At 40.1% G+C, this 19,978-nt stretch overlaps 1 protein-coding gene across 9 annotated transcripts in view; it reads right to left on the minus strand.

Annotated features, from left to right (window-relative positions):
* The window catches only part of PIKFYVE (phosphoinositide kinase, FYVE-type zinc finger containing), a 63,335-nt gene that overhangs the window by 25,269 nt on the left and 18,088 nt on the right, over positions 1-19,978 (minus strand). For 7 of the 9 annotated variants that reach the window (XM_090144128.1, XM_090144127.1, XM_090144129.1 and 4 more), the window contains 10 exons: positions 17,902-18,059; positions 16,772-16,883; positions 15,092-15,239; positions 14,450-14,617; positions 8,795-8,857; positions 6,683-6,812; positions 5,698-5,878; positions 4,319-4,393; positions 3,230-3,337; positions 340-480 (listed from right to left, as the gene is read on the minus strand). In XM_090144128.1, coding sequence (XP_090000254.1) covers positions 340-480; positions 3,230-3,337; positions 4,319-4,393; positions 5,698-5,878; positions 6,683-6,812; positions 8,795-8,857; positions 14,450-14,617; positions 15,092-15,239; positions 16,772-16,883; positions 17,902-18,059 — 1,284 coding nt within the window. Of the gene's footprint in view, positions 1-339; positions 481-3,229; positions 3,338-4,318; positions 4,394-5,697; positions 5,879-6,682; positions 6,813-8,794; positions 8,858-14,438; positions 14,618-15,091; positions 15,240-16,771; positions 16,884-17,901; positions 18,060-19,978 lie in introns of those variants that run through there. The other 2 variants (XM_090144132.1, XM_090144134.1) reach the window with 2 other exon arrangements.

Here is a 19,978-nt window from a genome sequence, read left to right on the forward strand (position 1 = left end):
GTCAGGACAGCCAACTCTGTTTGGCTCACCCTGCCTCACAGCAACAGGGGGCTTTGTTGAGGATCACAGGGGACCCACTGAGCATGTGCAACAAATAGGAGTCAAAGTCAATTCAGTGTAAAGACCTGCCAGCAAGGGCACAGCGGAGAGCAGGAGGAAAAGTTACATTCTAGGTTTGCCTGTTCTGTCTTCTTGGAAATGAATTGCCATTAAAAGAAAAGCTGTGGTTTGTTTAGGAGAGAAAATAAATATGATTTTTCTGTGCTTTCTTCAAGGAGTCTGCTAGGAGGAGAAATTAAGAGTTCTACTGTAAGGTAGAATCTGACATGAAACACTCACCGGCTTGACATTGATGACTAGGGTGATACCATGCTCTAGCAGCATGTCCTGGGCGATTCGAGACACAGTCTTTTCAACAAGGACCAAATTAGGCCTGACATCAACTATCCGTTGCACATAGTTCTTCAGGAACTCCCTCTCCTGCAGACATAAACACCACATAGCAGTTAACTAGAGCAAACTTGACTGGAAAAAAAAAAAAAAAAAAAAAAACACCTGAATACTTAACACTACTTTCTCATTTATATACTGACCACTCCTATGAAACAGGGAAACCAGATATTTATTTTTTCCATTGTGCACACTTCCTCACCTCCTAAGCACACCATTCAGTGTATCACTGTACCCTAATCATACATGACTATCTGAAATAAGAGACCTGCAGAATTCAAACATTTTTACATATGCACGGACACATCACACAGCAGAAACCACCTCTGTAAACACAGCCCAGAGTCAGCAGCTCTGCTCTTGATAAACTAGGTCACTCTCTACAAAACAGTTCTTCCTTCTGCCATATGAAACTCAAATATCTTAAATAAAGCTAACTCACTTGTACAGGTATTAAACAAATCCACTAGAGAAGTGTTACTGGACCTGGTGGTCATCGGTGCAAGGAATTCATTAAAGGGGTTAAGAGTGGAAGCACCCTGTAGCAATCATGCCCTGGTTAGGCTTGGGATCTGAAGGAATAAGAGCCTAGCAAAAAAAGCAAAGTCAGGACCATCAATTTCAGGAGAACTAACTTCCAGCTGTTCAAGGAACTACTGGATGAGATCCCCTGGGAAGTACTCCTTAGGGACAAAGGAGTGGAGCAGAGCTGGCAGCTTTTAAAGGATGTGAGCCCTTTTGAGAGCACAAGAGCTTTTCATTCTCTGGTACAAGAAATCAAGTAGAGAAGCATAGTTTCTCTGGCACAGCTGAGCAAGAGCCTGCTGGTCAAACTGAGGAAAAAGAGTGACAGCGTCCTTGATTCTACTGCCTGTACATGTGACATGGGAAGAGTACAGGGATGCCATCTGGATGTGCAGAAATGGGATCAGGAAGACCAAGGTGTGTAGAAGTGAATGATAAGGGATGTGAAAAATAACCTTTAAGGACTGTATAGGTACATTTATCAGAAGAGACAAGACAAGAAGAGTTTACCCCCTCTGATAAATGAGAGAGAAGAACACGGTTCAATAGACATGGACTGACTTCTTACATGGTCTGATAGTGGGAATGTGGCAGAATGGCTTTAAACTAAAACAGGGAAGATTTAGGTTAGATGTTAGGCAGATATTCTTTACTCAGTGTGGTGAGGCACTTGCTGCCCAGATTAATTTGTGGATGCCCCATTCCTTAAGGCGTTCAAAGTCAGGTTGCCTAGGGCTCTGGACAGACTCATTTAATGTCTAAGTTACTGGTTGGCAACCCTGTCCAGAGCAGTGGAAGTAGATGATCTTCAAGGTTCCTTCAAACCCAAGCAATTCCATGATTCTATGAAAAAAAATAAATCTGTATGTACCTTACAATCCCACCATGGAAAATGTCTTATGTTCAAAAGGTGCTAGTAATAGAGCATTTTAAACAAAAATAATTTGCAATATTATGTTCTCCACCTTCAGGTACATGCAAATGTTAAGCAGTGTCACATAGGGATGCTTCCATTCACTCACAGTATACAAATGCTGCATCTCTTCAAGACCCTGAGAGCCTCAGTTCTTAAACCTGCAAAACTGCTCTTGTTGCCATGCCCATAGTCTGGCTTCATTTCACTATCTCCCCTCACTACCATGCACAAAAAGAAAATAGGGCTGCAGTCATGAACTAATCAGTTACACTGCTGAAGGGAAGGTACAGCTTCTGAAGCCAGGTATTTTCAAATGTGCTATTGTGGCTCACATCTGTCAAGTTTTAAAGGTTGTGGGCATAAGAAAGGCATCACAAGAACGTTTGCCAACTGATAGAAACTGATTTCTTCAACTGACCTAGTATTTCTGTAGTATTCTCAGCCCTAGAGAGCTTTAACACAGAAATACAAATATTTACGATCGATTTCTGAAGCAAGCATTGAAACATCACAGCAACCAGAAGTCATAAAGAATAGCAGATGCTTCTGTCCCATTCCAAGGACTGGTCTCAGCTTAAATTTCTACTGTTAAACAGTTCATCGTGCTGAGAAATTTTACTGCTAAACCTTTCATACCTGTAAACCATTAAGCACTAAATGGAAGTGGTATCGCATGCAAGCTCAGTAAAGCACAAAATGCCTGTGTTACAAATATCCCGGAAAAGATCTGAAAACTGATCCTCAGGCAGACATGCAGTATGTTAAACAAAAAGTCCACCTATTTCAGTGTTTTCATACCCAAGGCACCTCCCTGTTCACAGGGGCTGAGCACAAGCTCCAAAGTGACATTTTGTAGTTCATCGACTTTATTAGGTTGGGTGTTGTCTCATTTGTTCAAGCCTGACAAAAAAAGTTACACGGGTACAACCTAAATCTTGCCTATATCCACTTATTTAATACCTCTCTACACACCTAAACAATGTCTAGCTCTGAGCTGCTAAATTGTATGGTTCTTATACAGTGCATCACTAAAATTAGGAATGTTTTCTGAACTACTACATTTAATTGTGAGGATCATAAAATTGCTCTCAATATGTGCAACTCCAGATGCCTTCTCATAAATCTCTTGTAATCTCAGCAGAAGACTATAAATTCATGCTCTATTTAGGACAACTGTTCCTTGTCAGCTACTACAAAAAGAAATCTCTTTATTTTCTGTGCAATTCCACTAACTCAAGTGCACCTTACACATTGAAGAGCTAGGTGTGCACTGATCACCTTCTTTTGTTTGAATCACTAGACCCTGAGGAATTCTAACCAATAAAAGCATACTCTTACCTGAAGTACTATAGGGTCTATGCAGGTAAATTTTGTTTCTTCTCTATAAAGGTACTCTATTGAGCACTTCAGCAGAAGAATTTTGGGATTTTTTATGCAAGAGTTCATCTAAAAAAAAAAAAAAAATCACAAAACAATTTTTAGAAAGAGATAGGCGGAAGGGAAAAGCATATAGAGGGGAAAAAAGCTACATCAGACTACCCACAACTGTATTTAAGCAAAATTTCTTTGTTATTTCCCACACCATCTATTACTTACGTTACACCCAGAGTTTTGAATTTCACAACTAGCATCCAGCAAGACTGCAATGCTGAAGGTTTCTGCACTCACTTCCAAGAGCATTAAGTCATATTAAGTCTCGATATACTTTAGATCCTCCAGGTGTCTCATTTCAATCTTGACTTCTAGCCTTGTTTAAAGATTCGCTTAACCGTACTGTCACATAAATCAGGACCATAAAGGTCTTTTTTTCTGTCCAGAACTTGGGACAGCCATAGAATCACCAAGGTAGGAAAAGAACTCCAAGATCATCCAGTCCAACTGCCCACCTAATGATAATATTTTCCCATTAAATCATGTCCCTTAGTACAACATCTAAACACTTCTTGAACACCTCTTCAGGGACAGTGACTCCTGTACTTGTGCCTCTCTTCTGGAGAAGAAATTTTTGCTAATATCCAACCTGAACCTCCCCTGACATAACTTGAGGCCATTCCCTCTAGTCCTATTGCTAGTTATGTGGGAGCAGAGGCTGACCCCCCCCCACCTCACCACAACTTCCTTTCAGGGAGTTGTAGAGAGCTGTAAGGTCTCCCTGAGTCTCCTCTTCTTCAGACTATCATTAGATGCCTCTGGAGTGAAAGGGATGGAAAAGATATTTTGCTACAAATGCATGAGGGGAGAATTTTTTTTCCCCGTCCCACTTATCTCTCATCTGAAAGAAAATAGCTTTGAAAAGAAATGCTTCCTTGCTCCTGAGCTGAATGAACTGGAGAAAGTGGTGAGAGAAGCATATAACACAAAAGTAAGTCACAGCACACTTCTTTCCTTCAGCACATTCTACTGCCAGCACTTGATCACTCAAGTTACCTTCTTGTGTGCAACATTCTTAGTGCATACAAATCCATTCACCACCATGGAGTCAAACTTCTTTCCACCTGGGATCTAACAGAGCAAAGGAAGTTGAACGCTTTAATATTGTTAGACATTTCAATAACTTTTAGACATTGTAAACCTAAAAGAACAGCCACTGTAGCTAGCATACAAGCTTTGGCTACATCCTTAGCTATCAGATTAAAGATCATACACTGTCATGCTGGGCACAAAACTCTTTGTCAAAATCATGGAAACTAAGGACAAAAGCATGAAAACAGGTGTTAAGTTCCAGGACATCCAGGCTCCTCCTAAAAGACACATATTTATGAAATCAAACATACTCTGGAATGTAATAAGGAAACTCAAGTTCTACAGGCCACGGGGAGCATATGCCTCTGCACACACCATTTTTATTAGTCACAAACAAGAGTTATAATGAAAAAAGAGAACAAACAAACTTCTACCTACTGCTCAAACATCAATGTTTGAGTACTGTGCCTACAGTCACAACCAACCACAGGAGCAAGAGACAACATGAAACAAGTTCCTGAATAAGATGTTTCTCTTACTGGCATGTGAAGACACCTACAAGAGCTTTCATTTCTGAACATCTGATTTTTTCAAACTGAGTTTCAAGAGAGGCAGCATCAGTTGTTTCTGCTTCAAGAGATGCTACAGAATTGCCATGAGTAATATAAGGCTCTCCCCATATTTTACTTTGCTTCCAAACAGAAGAGGCCTCCCAAGGCAAATTTCTACTATGCAAAAATAAGCCTGAGCCTGTGAGCTTCAGTTACACTACTATCCTGGAGGTGAGTTTCACATCAGCTTCTAAGAAAAAGCTATGCCTGCCACAACTCCAGCCCTACAGTTCAACAATGACATCACTGGGGCACCTGGTAAAACTGGATGCACCATTCCTACCAATCAAGTTTTCCTCTGGGAAAAAAGTCATTGTACTTCACATCCAGCAAGTTAAATCCTCCATAATGGGAAGTTGCAGGGCAATAGATTGCTACACAGAGTTTTGCAAGCTACTTATACACTGCTCAGTACCTCTATAATCTGAGTACAAACCAAGCAGAAGCCAGGAAAGGAAGCAAGTCATTACAGAGGTGCTGTTCTTTTCTAATTTCTGCAGCCTAAAGCCTGAAAGAACAGGTCAGCTCCGGGGCATTAAAGCACCTTTTGCAGAAAGCATAACTCTTTCTGTACAAATTTTCCTAGAACCTCACACTATTCAAAGGCCAGAATAACCAATTAAACCACTGGACAAGCTGAGCATGTGGGGTGACAAACCTTCCCTTCAAACAATGGGTGCTGCCAGAAGCTTCATCTTTTGTCTTTCCCTACACTCAGTGTCAAAAACTTACTTTTTTGATGTGGACAAACTGGCGGATATCCATGTCATCATCTCTGTTCTTGACATCAGGCCTTACAGTTTGAACGACCTGACAGACCACAGGTACAATGATATCCCTCCATGACAGCGACAGTGACTCATTGTACAGAAGTTGCTGAAGCAGCGCCATCATGTGGTTGTGGTTAGCAGAGCTGTATATAGAGATTTTGTAGTGAGAAAAATACAGAGCTGAGTTTAAAATAAGTCATGTTCTGAAAGTTAATTACTTAATATTTTACAAAACAGGAAGTCATCTGAAGATATGGATCCTTAGAAAGTTTTACAGTCAACTCTCTTTTCTTCCACTTGAGCAGACATACGCTGCTCCAAAAGTAACGCCTCTCATTCTATTATGTTGACCCACATTGTCAGACACAGATGTTGGTCACAGAGCAGTAGAGACTGAACCTTCCCACCAATATTCCATGACATTTTGTTGCCATGAGACAGACAACAGCAGAGAAAATGGCGTCTGACACTGAAATGCGTATGAAGCAAAGATCTGTCATTGAATTCCTCCATGGGGAAAAATGGCATTCACTGACACTTGCTGAATGTTTGTGGAGACCAAACAGTGGATGTGAGTGCAAAGAGGTGGTGGGTGCTGCATTTCAACAGTAGCAACAATTGTCACGTTCCAAATGGCCATGCACAGTTGTCACACCACAAAATGAAGAGAATCTCGATCAACATTAATTGGCCAGTGATGGTGACTATGTTGAAAAATGGTGCTTTGTAGCTGAGAATTCGTTTTATAACATTTTCATTCTCTTTGTATCCATTGTAGTTTCCACAGAAATAAATAGGAGGCATTACTTTTGGAGCAACCTACATAAAAGAGCAAAAATATCCACAGAAGACAGAGCCCCACTAAAAACTGGTGGAACAAGAAGGCTTCCAGAATTGTTACTCAAGATATGAACACTCTTTTTTTTTGTTTGTTTTGTTTTTCTTACAGCAGCCTTTCCATGGCTTGTTTCTCCCCATTTTCTTCTCTCAGCAGATCCAGATTGCTGTGGTGCCAGCCTAGTGGTGTGAAAAAGAGTTCTTTGGACTTCTCCTCCACCCTTCTGTTGAATAATGATTCTGCAAGAGACAAGCCAACCTTGTTAATATAAGGTCACAGCTGAAAGACTATTTTGAAAAGGAAAGAATTTACTAGGGAATAAGACTAAGCTTCTTGAAAGCCTGAGTTTGAGCTACGAGTCATGGTAACATGCTATAAACAATATTAAGTGTAACAGTAATAAGTGTGCAAAGGAAAAGTGAGTTACTGAAATTCTCATGCTGCCAGTACAGAATAGATAGTTTGCACTCCTGGAATTAAAATTATGGCAAGAGGAAAAAAAAAAAACAAAGTTATACTGCAGTTTTGCCTATAAATAAGCACTAAATTCTAAATATTTTACAAATTCAAGGCCTTTTCAATTTAGAATATTGATTAAAGGCACAATAATTCGATCTGCAGATAGCTACTGCTTTGAAGACACATACAAGTTACCTGCACTAGAAAGACCAAGTTACACCATTCAGGCTGCAGCACAAGTTCCAAAAATATCTTGGTACAGGCCTTGCTTAACATGCCTCCCAAACATTTTAAAATACTATGCTACCAAAAAACGCTGATGTGACCTGTAGTCAGATCTCAAACACCACCACTTTGCTAGTCAGGTGCAGAGTGAGCTGCTAGCAAGCTGGTTCATCTAGCCCATGTCACAATATTTAACACTACAGAACTATTTTCTCTCACAAGCTTAAGGTTTTCCCATAAAGAAAGTGGCACAAGATTTTCAAGACTCAGCACATCTTCTCATCCCTTTTCACCTAACCATCACATACACAGGTACTCTCCACTATGTTAAACAGGATGAGAAGTAAAGCTGCAACCACTAGACACACTTTTTTTTTTTTTTTAAATGTCAGTTCAAATGTTTAAATGTCAGTAAAAACTGTAGTCATTACTGGTTTTGGAAACAGTAAACAAGTTTCAGCTGTGCAGAATAGTTCCTGCTTGAAGGAAGCAACTGCTACTTTCAATCACTGCAATGTGTAGCATATCCACAAAACTGTTCTCTATTTGTTTTGCATTACTAGGATTACAGGCTATATCTTTACATTTTTCTGTGCTTTGGAAGAGTTACGAAGCTACTTCCCACACAGGCATTACAATATTCCAAGTTAGAACTTCCTCAATTTTATATAATGGCTAACTATTGTAAATCATTCATGCTAGCAGTATACCACTTCTCATTGGCAAGCATGTAATCCTTCAGAGTCCAAGCAAAAAATAATTGCATTATCTGTAGGCAAAATCCTCATACAATAACCTGAAGAGGACAACTGAAAAAGACACTTCAAAAATAGCAATTTACTTCTTCCAGACACTCAAAATCATCTGCATAGAATAGCAGAAGTTAAGCAGGGTTTTTCCCTTCCCCCCTCTACTGCAGAAGTTCAGTTAAAAACTAAGCATGATTTCAGCCAAACACTTCATTTTTCTGGATGCACAGACACCAGGATTTCCCCAATTATTTCCTCTTCTCCTCTAAGCTCACTACAATCTACAGCATCGAATGGAAAAAAAAAATCCCACAAGTAAAGCTGATTACAAAATTGGAAGGCACAGTTTTAAAACTCAGAACTGTGGCTGATGGTCTTTCATTACAGAAGTAGTAGTGCTGGTAACAAGGAACCCAGAAAGTTTTAAGAGATGAAGCTTTGAACTACTCTGTAGGAGTGTAATTCATTGTATTAGATCTCCATTTGCTGGCAAAGAAAGTTAGAACTGTTATACAAGTCTGTGGGTGGATAAATTATGAACAAAAAGTGAAAACCTGCCACTGAGACTTACTTTAAAAAAATTAAAAGATTGAGTTATTTTGAATGAAGAAATTTGAGAACGAATTTGAGTTTGAAAAAGCTTAAAAATGACAATACAGCCTATATGCCAGTTCTGCCCAAATTAACTTCAGTTCGTAAAGTGTCAACACTCTATCAGAGGAGTAATAAAGAATTTTCATCAGTATATTATAGCACACAACAGCAACACTTGAAATTTTTCCTCTTACCTTTAATAAAAGCATCACTTATAGAGAACATCTGCTGCCCTCCGTTGTCAGGATTCAAGTATTCTGAAAGAAGAGAGAAGAGGGAGATAGGCGGAGACAAATGACAGGTTACACTGGTGTGCCCATTTAATTATGATGTACACGCCCACACCAGAAGCAGCAGCATTACTCATCTAAACATTTAGTCACTAATTTAGCAACAGCTTGATGAGTGGTCAAGACAAGAATATCCTCTCGTTCTCGTTCTATCAATAAGTTCTAGGAAGACAAGAAAAAACTATTACTGTATTACCATGAAAACAAAGTAAAAATGAACACAGACTGAACTGACATTTAAGAATCTGCTCTTCTTATTGACACTTGAAGAAATAAAAAAATAATAATAATCTGAATATATTTGTGGCAAGCTGCAAAAACACCATGGGAATGACCTCTACATTCTCATCTAAAAATACAGCTTCAGGAGGCATTTTGATCACACATTCCAATGAAATATTTTGGTGTTATCAGACTCAGTGAAAGATCAGCCATAAGATTTATCTTACACAGTGAAGGGAACAAAAGGCAGCCTGCCATTTGAGAGAGAGAAGTCTCAAGCCTAAAATAGTTTAAAGTGTTTTGAAGAATCCAGGCACAAAAAGGTAGAGTTCCAGTATCTGAGGAAAGTGAGAGTTACACATCATCATTCACATTTGGAAACAGGACAAAGCTCTATCTGCTATACCTCTTTACCTTACTGGATCAACAAAAAAATATCAATAATATTTCAAGCAGGCTCTGTAGCTGCACAACCTTTGTTTTCTCCAGAGGCCTATTGTGCATTTATTTAGTTCACCTGTTTCTACAAAAAAAAAAGGGACTTCAATGGGAAAACAAGCAGTAGCCAAATTTCTTGTACACTGTGATGATCCCAAGGCCAAAGTGAAACCTCTATCACCTTTCCTGAGAATGGTCCAGACTTGCCACCACAAATGATGCAAAGCATGGCTTCAGACACCAATAGAAAGCAACAGGAAGTAGACAGTACACAAGCAATCAAAAGCCTCTGAACAGCAGCATTCAAGAGACCCCTTACACGCCAGTATTTCAAACATCTAAGCTTGTCCGCAGTTACCCAGCTGGAAATCAGATACCCAACAGATGATCAGTGAACCAAACATACACGGCAGAACAAGAAGGGGCAAGTATCCCTTGCAGCTTAATAGTTATTTGCAGACTCCTTTCACCTCTCACTTAGATGAAGCATTTAGTGTTAGATCAAGCCCTAGCTTGCTTATAAGTTGGCTCGCCTTCAGCATTCACCCATAGCCCCACTAGCTAGAGAAAGTCATATCAGACTGTTCCTACACATGTACACACATACCAACACCTCAGTCCTTTTCAACCTTACAGCAGCCTCAGGGCAGAAGCTCTTATTGTGAACACACTGAAATTAGATCTGTCACACAGACCTGACTGGCACAGCCAAGGCAGCAGTTATCACCAGCTGAAATTAACCTTGATTTTGCTCTAGCTAAAGAAGCAGGTGAGACCTTCAAATAGGGAACACTTCTCATCAATAGAGTTTCACATCCTGCAACTTTGCTTCCTTCTATTTCTATTCCAAGACAAGTTTCTGACAAGGTAAGAAATCCACACCTCTTCCTAGGCCAGAGAGATGACACACTCATAGATACAAGTTTGAGCCACTGAGAGTGGCTAATAGACGTTTCTTACAGAGGTGGGATGAGACAAGAAAACCCAGAGAATCCTGTTGCATATTTTGTAGCCCTATCTGCAAGCAGTTAGCTGTCAATTAACTATCCTACATTCCCCCCTCATCAAACAAACAAACAAAAAAATACCACCACACACAGAATATATAAAACCAGAAGTGTAATATTCAAGAGCATTATTGGAAGCAAATACCACAACATACAGAGATTCGCAGGTCTCCACTGGAAACTAACCGGTAGATATTTTAAACATTCTATAGTTTTATCTGCTATACGTCTAAACAGACCAGCCATAACTCACAGCTGATCTTTTTCTAGATACACAAAGCACACATACATCCAGAGACAGCCTCTAAAAACTGTAGTACGTATCCAAAAGGGCTCTGACAGCAGGACTCTGAGCCTTGGCAAACAATAGTGATAAGGAACTGTGTCATTACACAAAGTTCTCTTCTCTTCCTTCTCCTAACTAGATGCTAGCATCTAAAACTACCAAAAATACCTGCCCTCCCAGGATGTTTGGCTTTGAGGGTATTCAGAAAAGTTTTCTATGCTGATGATTGTGTCTTTTTAAGCATAGCAATTAAAAGCCATGTTTAAAATAAATGAATTAAGTCATCTAATCTCTTCATCCAATCTAAATGCAGAAAGCAATATTGCTTTGTTTCCCATTTTGATTCATGCCAGAAAGTACCATTATCTGGGAGTAGATGATATTACAAGTGAGTCACATACACTCATTTTTAAGATATTACATGCCAGCTAGCTTAGAATCACTAGAATTTCATGGGAGCACACTGGGCATTAGTCAGCCTTTCACATCATAAAATGTCCTGCCACTAGGCCCAGATTATATACAAACTGCTGTTATACAACACAGCTAGCTCATCATAGGCCACTGCTTCAAAGCAGCTGACCTCCACAACCAATGGAAATTGCATCTCTCTTTATCATTTGAAAAAAGCTGCTAAACACTTAGATCAATGTTGAACCTGCACTTCTAGCACTGATGTTTTGTCCCCTCAGTCTGACCCCAATGACTCTAATTTACTCAGCTGTGAGGAAATGAAGTGAATAACTTCAAGATGTGGGTATCATCTTCAGCTGTTTCCTTTTTTTCTTTCTAAAGAAAATTAAGTCACTGCTTAGTCACCTGGTCTAAGCACAGGACAATTCAGACAAAATCAAGCCACACATCTGCCTGGAAGAGGGAAGTTACTGATCTCTAACACCTACAAACCCAATGTCATGAAATAGCTACAGTGCTCTGTTACAAAGGTCACTCTGAAAGCAATGCCTCCTACTTAGTTCCATGAAAACTACAACTGCTACAAAGAGCACAATAACACTATTTGATAGGGCAACTTCTCAGCTACAGAACACCTTTTTCAACATACTCACCACCAGTAGCTATGCACTCTCACTAGTGATGAACAAAATCCTGAATACCACACTCAAAAATCTGCATGGCCATCTGGAATATGACTTGTCTTTCAAATCGCAGTCACCATTACTGAAACACAACACCCACCACCTCTTTGTGCTCACATCCACTGTTTGATCTCCACAAACATTCAACAAGCTTTGATAAATCTGAGTGTATGCCATTTTTTTCCACCATGGAAGAATTCAATGACAGATCTTTGCTTCATGCACACTTCCATGTCAGATGTCATTCTGTCAGACTGTCCCTCTGCCACCATCAGTCACATGGCAACAAAAGGCCACGGAATATTAGTGAAAAGATTCAACCTCTACTATAGTAACACCAACATCCATCTCTGACGTTGCAGGCCAACGTAATAAAATAGGAGGAATTGATTTCAGAGCAGCCTTCTAGTAGAATAAGCTTCTAAGTAAAATGAAAAATGGTTAACCATCTAATTCTGTCTGATCAGTGTCACTCTGATAATCACTAACATCCTGGAAGGCATCTTGCAGAAAATGGCCAGGATCAATCAGAACACAGGGTGAAAGCCTTTGCTTGCACTCATACTTTAATACATTCTGGAACAAAGTTTAAGAAGTCATACATTGTACATCCCTGTGCACTGCAGAGCTTTGTGACATCTAATTTTTGAAGTCCTTCTGTAACAAATATCTAAGTACCCAGGAAATTTCAGTTTCCTTATTGCCAGGAAATTTATCTTGCTACTCAGGATGTCAGTGGACATTTTAACTTATTGCACCCTGGTTAGATCTTTCCTATAAAGATTCTGATGATGCAGACATTATTAGAAAACATAAAAGATGTGAAATAAGTCTTCTGAATATGCAGAGGAAACAGATTTTTTCAAAAAATGCAAGAAAATATTTATTTCTCCACCATGTGTTTTAATGACTCATACCTCTACCTTATCTCAGTTCTGGACAATTTACTGACATGACTGAGGTACATTTCCCTCTTAAAAGAGGGAAGTATTCTGCTATGAACTATACTCCTAAGAGAATAACCTGGTTAAAAGGTCACACATTTCAGGAACAGCTAACAAACACTACTCAGCAGAGACCCCAAGATATCACTGTACTGCCATTATACATAATTTAAAAGCAGAATTCCCTTTTCACTTCCATCACTAGTTGCCCTCTCTGATGATCTTCCATGAGCACTCCATCATTAAAATCTTTTTTTTTTTTTTTTACAAGAGCTTCACTTCTGGTTATTAAAAAACCTTGACTTAGCTGACAGCTTCTGAGGAAGCAGGGTCTCTTACATTCTCCCTTATCACACAAAGTCTATTTACATGTAAGAACTGAGATGCACAGGAAACCAGAATTATCACCCTACAGGTTTTCTAATACTGTCCTATGCCTAAGCTGACTACAGCCTGTTTTAATACCAGCACAGGTTAATAAAGATCAACTTGCTACAGCTGTAAACTCTTAGGATGCTGCAACACACCTGGGCCTGATTCAAGCTCTCTTTAAAAAACCCTCCTTCCAATTAAGAATTCTTTGATAAATTTCTCCCTTTCTACAACTCTCCTCCCCTTGCAGAAGTATAAACTTCTCATTTGATTAGGGAATGAGCTGGAAACAAGACTAAAAGAAACATTAACAAATTGGTGTCAGTAGTGCTGACAATCTTCCCGTTAAAAACCACAGTCAAACTTGAATTTCAAACTCTACCCCTCTTTGAGGTGAGCAGAAGAAAGCATAGATTTGTTTCTGTAAATGTTTTTAGCAAATAATAGTTACAGTAGGTAATGACAAATGCTCCCTCTAATTTGCCTCACTGTCCCTCCATTATCTAACACACTTTGGAAGTCAGCTGTAGCCAGTCCTCCTCCCCACCTCTCCTTAGCTATCACTTCAGTTTTAGAGATTGCAATTCACATGCAAGAATAAAGGTAAATCTTGTATACTGAGCCACGCCAACAGAAGAGCTCTGCTAAAACTCCAAGAAAGGATGAATTCACTACAAGTCCCAATTATCTGTAACATACATAGATCAAATTTGGCCTACCACGTATCAGTATGACTGTTTTTCTGCCAAACATAAACGTAAGGTAGGATTAGAAGCCAGCAGAAAGCTCATCAAGTTAATTTTGTTCATTGTTCTTCTGCTTGCTTTTTTTCCGTTTCACCTTAAACTGAGAAAGACGAGTATTAAACCAGTTTATTCATGGACTACTTTTTCATCCCAGTTAGGCAGAAACTGTATGTGTAGGTACACTCTGTTATGTGCATACAGCAGGACATCTCATTTCAGCTGAAAAGAGAAAGTCACAGAGGAAGTTACACACGCTGCAGAGAAGTCGGTTCAGTGGGACTACTGAGCCTCTTCAGAGGCAAGCATATCTGCACTGCACACGAGTGCCAGCTACATATCGCACGTCTCCCTCTGTAAGACAGCTACTCAAGTAGCATCCAAACAGGTCAGTGTTATTAGGACCCAGCTCTCCATCATGTGCAACTCCAGCCGGTGACTACCTCGTACCTTTTTGGTCGGCAGGGTGAGGGGGCACATGTGGGTACTTGGAGTGCTTCTTGATATGGAAGTTCACGTTGTCCATCTCCACGTTCAGGCTGATGGAGGCGGCTGAATCACTGTCCATTGTGGACTGGAAGCTGCTGACTGAAGTGCGCTTGCTAGGGCTGGCGGAGTCTTTTAGTGTTGGTAAGGGGGAAGATACAGGGAGGAGAAGGGTTCAAATGGGTATCATGAGGGTATCGGAGAGGAGAAAAATTGTCTTTAATACATAAAGACCAGTGTGAAATACTACAGGAAAACAGTATTTTCATAGTTCTTATCTTGATCTGTGCATGCTGACATATTGAGTCAGCATTCTTTAGTGCATTACTATAGGACCAAAGTCAAGCAGAAGTCTGTCTGAGAAAGAGAAGGCAATTTACACGTTTTTCCGTCCACTACAAGTATGAAGCTTTATCAGTTCCAGTAAAAACAAAATGCCATCAGAAGACAAAGGAAGACTAGCTAGGTATTGTTTGCTTACATCCTTACAGCCGCATGCACACATACACACAAGTAAAGCAAGACATGGTTAAACTACTGTGTCCTGAAGGACTAGAGATAACAGGGAAGAAGACAAATTGAGAACAAGACTTAGATGAAACTCACTGGCCAAGTTATCTTCTCCTTCATCAGCAATCTGCTCTGTGTCACTGTCATCAAATTTGATGTCTTTGAACCAGGATGGCTCTGAGTGCCCCTCTACTGAGTTTACGGAGTCACTGTCTGGAGAGGGGGTTTCCGAAAACTCTGTGCTCTAGTAGGCAAGAAAAAAGAGTGTTAAAATGCAGCTCTGCTGATCTCAGCGTATTTATTAAGCAGCCTGTCACAAACACAAATCAGACATTTTAAAATTCAGAGGATGCTCTCGGTGGCCTGAGATGAATTAGTCATAAAAACCACTCCCCCAGCACAAAATAGGAACTGTCTGGAACAAGAAACGAGCATTTCTTTTCACTTCTCATAACGCTTAGTTTCTTCTTCCTCCACACTTCCGTACAAGTTGTGGCTAAGTGACAGGTTCATTCTGCTGCACATTTTCTGTAACCAAACGCAGGGAAGCAGTTTTAAACACTTGTTCTCTCCAAAAGAAGTGGATGATAGCCATATTCTGTGCTCAGATTCAGGCAGCTTTTGGTGTAGACAAAGTCAATTCTGTGGCTGACCAAAAAGAGCAACTCTAAGCTTCACTCACAAGTCAGGCTCTGTCTGGAGCTACTGGGTCAAAACAAAGCCTGGGTATAGTGCCAAGTAACCCAGAGAGAATCTAAGCAATTACAATTAGCCATTCTGATGTCTACATAAACCTAAAGTATAAATTCTCATTATCACTCCTTTGGTTACAGCAAGTGCAACAAGCAACTGTTTCTCCTGAATCTTGTTTAAGCTGGGAGAAAAGTGATCATATAGAGCTTTCGGCTGATGAGAAATGGCTTTAAACCTGGAATAACATGATTTCCTTGCAAACAGTTACAAACACAGACCCACAAGTGTTTGCTAGTTAAGGGTATGCTTTACTAGCAAACTGAAATACCGTGGCCAAGAGCTGAAACACACAATGAAAACATGAAGCTACTAGCTGTAAGCTTTCTGTGCATAGGACAGCTGAGCCATTCTGCCTTGTGAGAAGCTGAAGAACATAGAAGACTCATAACTAAGTGCATGTTTCATTGCAATGAAATACAGTAGGATAGCATCTCTGGTCAGTGGTTTCTTGACTTTTTCTCAGCTAGCCAGCCCAATCTGGAAAGCTGGACAGAGACTCCCTCCCAGTCTTGCATCACATGGTTATGGTACTAAATTCCTTACTGCTGCCATCACTAGAGATCAGGAGGTTATCTTATGTTCAAACATAGTATATCCAAAATACTCGGGAAATGTTTAAAGCTCAGTACCAGTAATTGCATAACAGACACTAGACTATGCACGTTATATACGGCACAGTTGCCAACAGCACTGACTGTGGCATTATAAGGCATCTGGAAGATGCCCACCATGAGAGGTATTGGCCTAAACTGGAGATCCTTTCCTTTTCTGCAGACAGCACTAAATGCAGCAATTCATACTCCACAAAGCAAAGCTCCAAAGCTTTCTGGCAAATGCAGCTTCTTCAGGCTTTTAGCCACTAAGGAAAAAGGTGCGGACTCCTCTATACAGGAAAGCTTATTTAGAGAACACACAATGGCTGCAGAGATAATAATTTTAAGATATTCTAGTGAGCAGTCAAAAGCAATAAGAATCATAACACTCCTACTCCCCTTCTCCCTCGAGTCAGGTTCACCCTTTTACCTGTAATGGTCGGTACAGGGCATACTCGTCTCTGAAGAGCTGATCATGATGACTGACGCAATCTAGCCAGCGTCCATCGACTAGTGCTTGCCCAATAGCAATGGCTTGAACCCTGGAAGCATGAGACCAGTGACAGTTTTCTGTTTTTAAACACGCAGTTTATGGTACAAACATGGTACAAGAGGAAAATGTCATTTGCTATGACTTTGCACTTCTCTGTATTCCACTCCCATACTTAACTAGACACTTCTTCAAATACTGCAGAGGGGCAGAGTGTAATGATTCAAGTTTGGACTTAGATGAAGAGACTGCCAGAGCTTTAAAACTGAGATGTCCAATGGACAAGATATACTGTTGGTACTCCTCCAATATCTTTAGCTTGAGTTGCACATATTGAACATCTCTGCTAAGTAAGGACACTGGCTCTGTAAATATGAAAGCAATCTTAGTTTTATCTCCCTCTTGCATAGTGAAACACTTCTGATTCTTTATTCTTATTAACAGTGTTAAAAGTCAACCAGTTCCATGAAAAATTTAGCTGAAAACACTAATAGTGATCTCTGACCCCAAGGCAGACTCATTCTTTGGAATATCAGTGAACTCAGCCGTCTGCTTTCTCCTAGGCTTGTAAAGATTGAAATGAATTTTTTTCCCTTCTTATCAACAAGGAAATGGTTTGTGTGGCCAAAAACTCCCTTGTAAAGCTGGGAGAACACACCTCTATGTTACAAAGCAGGAACCTTTGCAAACATATCCAAAACACATGTAGCTTGGTGACCCTGCGAATTGCATTCTATTTACCAAAATAGAGCACAGGTCTGAAAAACATTTTTTAGGAGAGTCTTTGCAATACAATCACTGTTCTCTGCCCGTTTGAGTGGTAACTGTCCCATACACTGCCACTCACACCAGCTCTTGAACCAGTGTGCCCCATGCCCTTTTCTGGGGGACCATGGGGAATCAGAATCATACTCGCAGGCAGCAAAGAAACAAAATTCTGATACTCTTCTTTCTTGCTTTCTTGCAAAGGGGTCTCTCTCTGGAATCGAAGTTACCCCACGTTAGCTAAAACTCACAACATTCTGCCACAGAGTGAGAAGACACCTGTCACCCTAAAGCATTAGGGTTACCTTGTGGTTATGTGTCCATTTCTGATGAGCCAGTTCACCAGCTCTTTTCCCACAATGCAGTTGGGATGTGTTCGCAGCCAGTAGCGATGGTCTTGGAACTCCATCCCACTATTGTGATGGCAAATTTTCTTCCACAGATCTTTCAGCTGGACTGAGTCCTGGGCAGGGAGATAAAGTTATTTAGTAGTCAGACCTCAGCACTGGTTTCAAGAGCATCAGCCTGGGTCCTCAAACCAGACTCTCAATCAAGTACCCTCTAGAAACAGGTACAAAAATCTAAGCCATTCTGCTTAATTTACATGAAGGTGCAAAAAAAACAGCAGACAAACATAGGATCAGCTCCTTACAACCTTCCTTTATATAAATTGGGAACAAAGAAGAAACAAGACAGTTACATTCAGAGTTAAGGGGCTTAGGGTTTTAATGGAGCAAACTTTTCTACCACCTGCAATATACTTATGCTTTCACTACTGCTCTCTTGCACCTTAGTCTCAAACTCAGGTGGTGCATATGAGATCAAGGAAAATTCATCCTTTGGAAGAGTTTTTTTTCCCTACACATTCTTTGTTCATCTCATTATGAAGCACCCAGCCCAATTAAAGCAGGTTCTCGACACTTCAATACACACTGCCATATATATACATACATACATATATACATATATATATGTATGTATGTATATATATAAAAATAAATACTTTAGACATTGCTAGCTTCAGCCACTAAACAGAAGAAGTTGTGTCCCCTGCCCAACTTAGTTAACCTTCTTGGAAGCTTTAAGTATTTTCTTCCCACCACTTGGAACACTTCATGTGTTCCATCATGCCCTGATCTTGTTTCAAGGCCTGCTAAGCACATACGTCAAATCTTGCTTTGGTTATGCCCCATTCAAACTCAAATGTCAGCTTGCTACCTAGGCCCTTTTGCTCTCCACATGCACCTCGGCTCTGCACAGCACAACCTATTGTTGCTGAGTTGGAACAACCTGGAAAATAACCAGGTATTATTTTGAAAGCAACAGAACACAGCAAGGGATGGAGAAGAGCCACTGCAGCTCACTTTTTCAAACACTTCACTCATTCCACCTTTGTACAACAACAACAGAAGAGCTTTAATGCAACTTTTAACCAATTTCAGCTTTCTAGTTAATTGCCAGATCTACCTCATTCCGCCTTCCCAAGGATGCTCTGAGATCTAAATGTTTTATTCTGCTTCTGTTACTGGGCTGCCTTTCTGCTATTACCTTCAGCACTGGCTGCCCTAGGCATCATCCTAGCATCAACATCAGCAGCTCCACTGCCACACCAAGTATAATGTCAAATAGATCAGCTAATGAACACACCACAGGATCATAAGATTTGATGCAAGTGGCAATTGAACAATTTATCAGCCTTATATTTTTGCTTTAACTCACATGGCGAGTTCAGGAAACTGAACAAACTGGCAAAACACAGCAAACTTTTTCAACTCAAGGATTTTTACCACCAATTCAGAGAAGTATGTGTTTACTCCATGTATGTATATCTTCCCCTACTCTGTTTCATAAGCAAAGCTCATGAGTCTTCTGAATGCAGTACGTGAATGTTTCAATTACTGTCTGATACAGTCAGCTCCACATACTAAAAACAAGAAACAAAAGGCAGGAATTGCCAGCAAAACCTACAATAACACTGCATCTTCTGTACTCACATGAAAAGAAGTTATACTAACAAGCCCCTTCTTCCCCAAAGAAGAAAACTGGCCAAAAAATTAAACATGAAGCTGAAGTGCACTAGGACTTAATCATCCTTCTTCAACTTGCATTCATAGCGTTTTAGATTTTACTGTTTCTGCACTAACATGCATGGGGCAGGGAGGTGTAAAGACATGCCTTGAAAATGCTTCTCTCTCACATGACTGTCCATTTACAGAGCTGTATAACCAAGCAGGGACTGGAGTGTTTTGATTTACTTGCATTCTGCTGATATCTGGCAAATTCCTGACAATATAAAAGGTAATGTTCTTCCTGATTTTAAATATGGCAATGAAAAGTAATTTTCAGTCTTTGAATGTGAAAAGCACTCTCCTTTTCTCCAAT

This window comes from Phasianus colchicus, chromosome 7, assembly GCF_987193195.1.
Source record: "Phasianus colchicus chromosome 7, bPhaCol1.hap1.1, whole genome shotgun sequence".
In the NCBI taxonomy this organism is placed as follows: Eukaryota; Metazoa; Chordata; class Aves; order Galliformes; family Phasianidae; genus Phasianus; species Phasianus colchicus.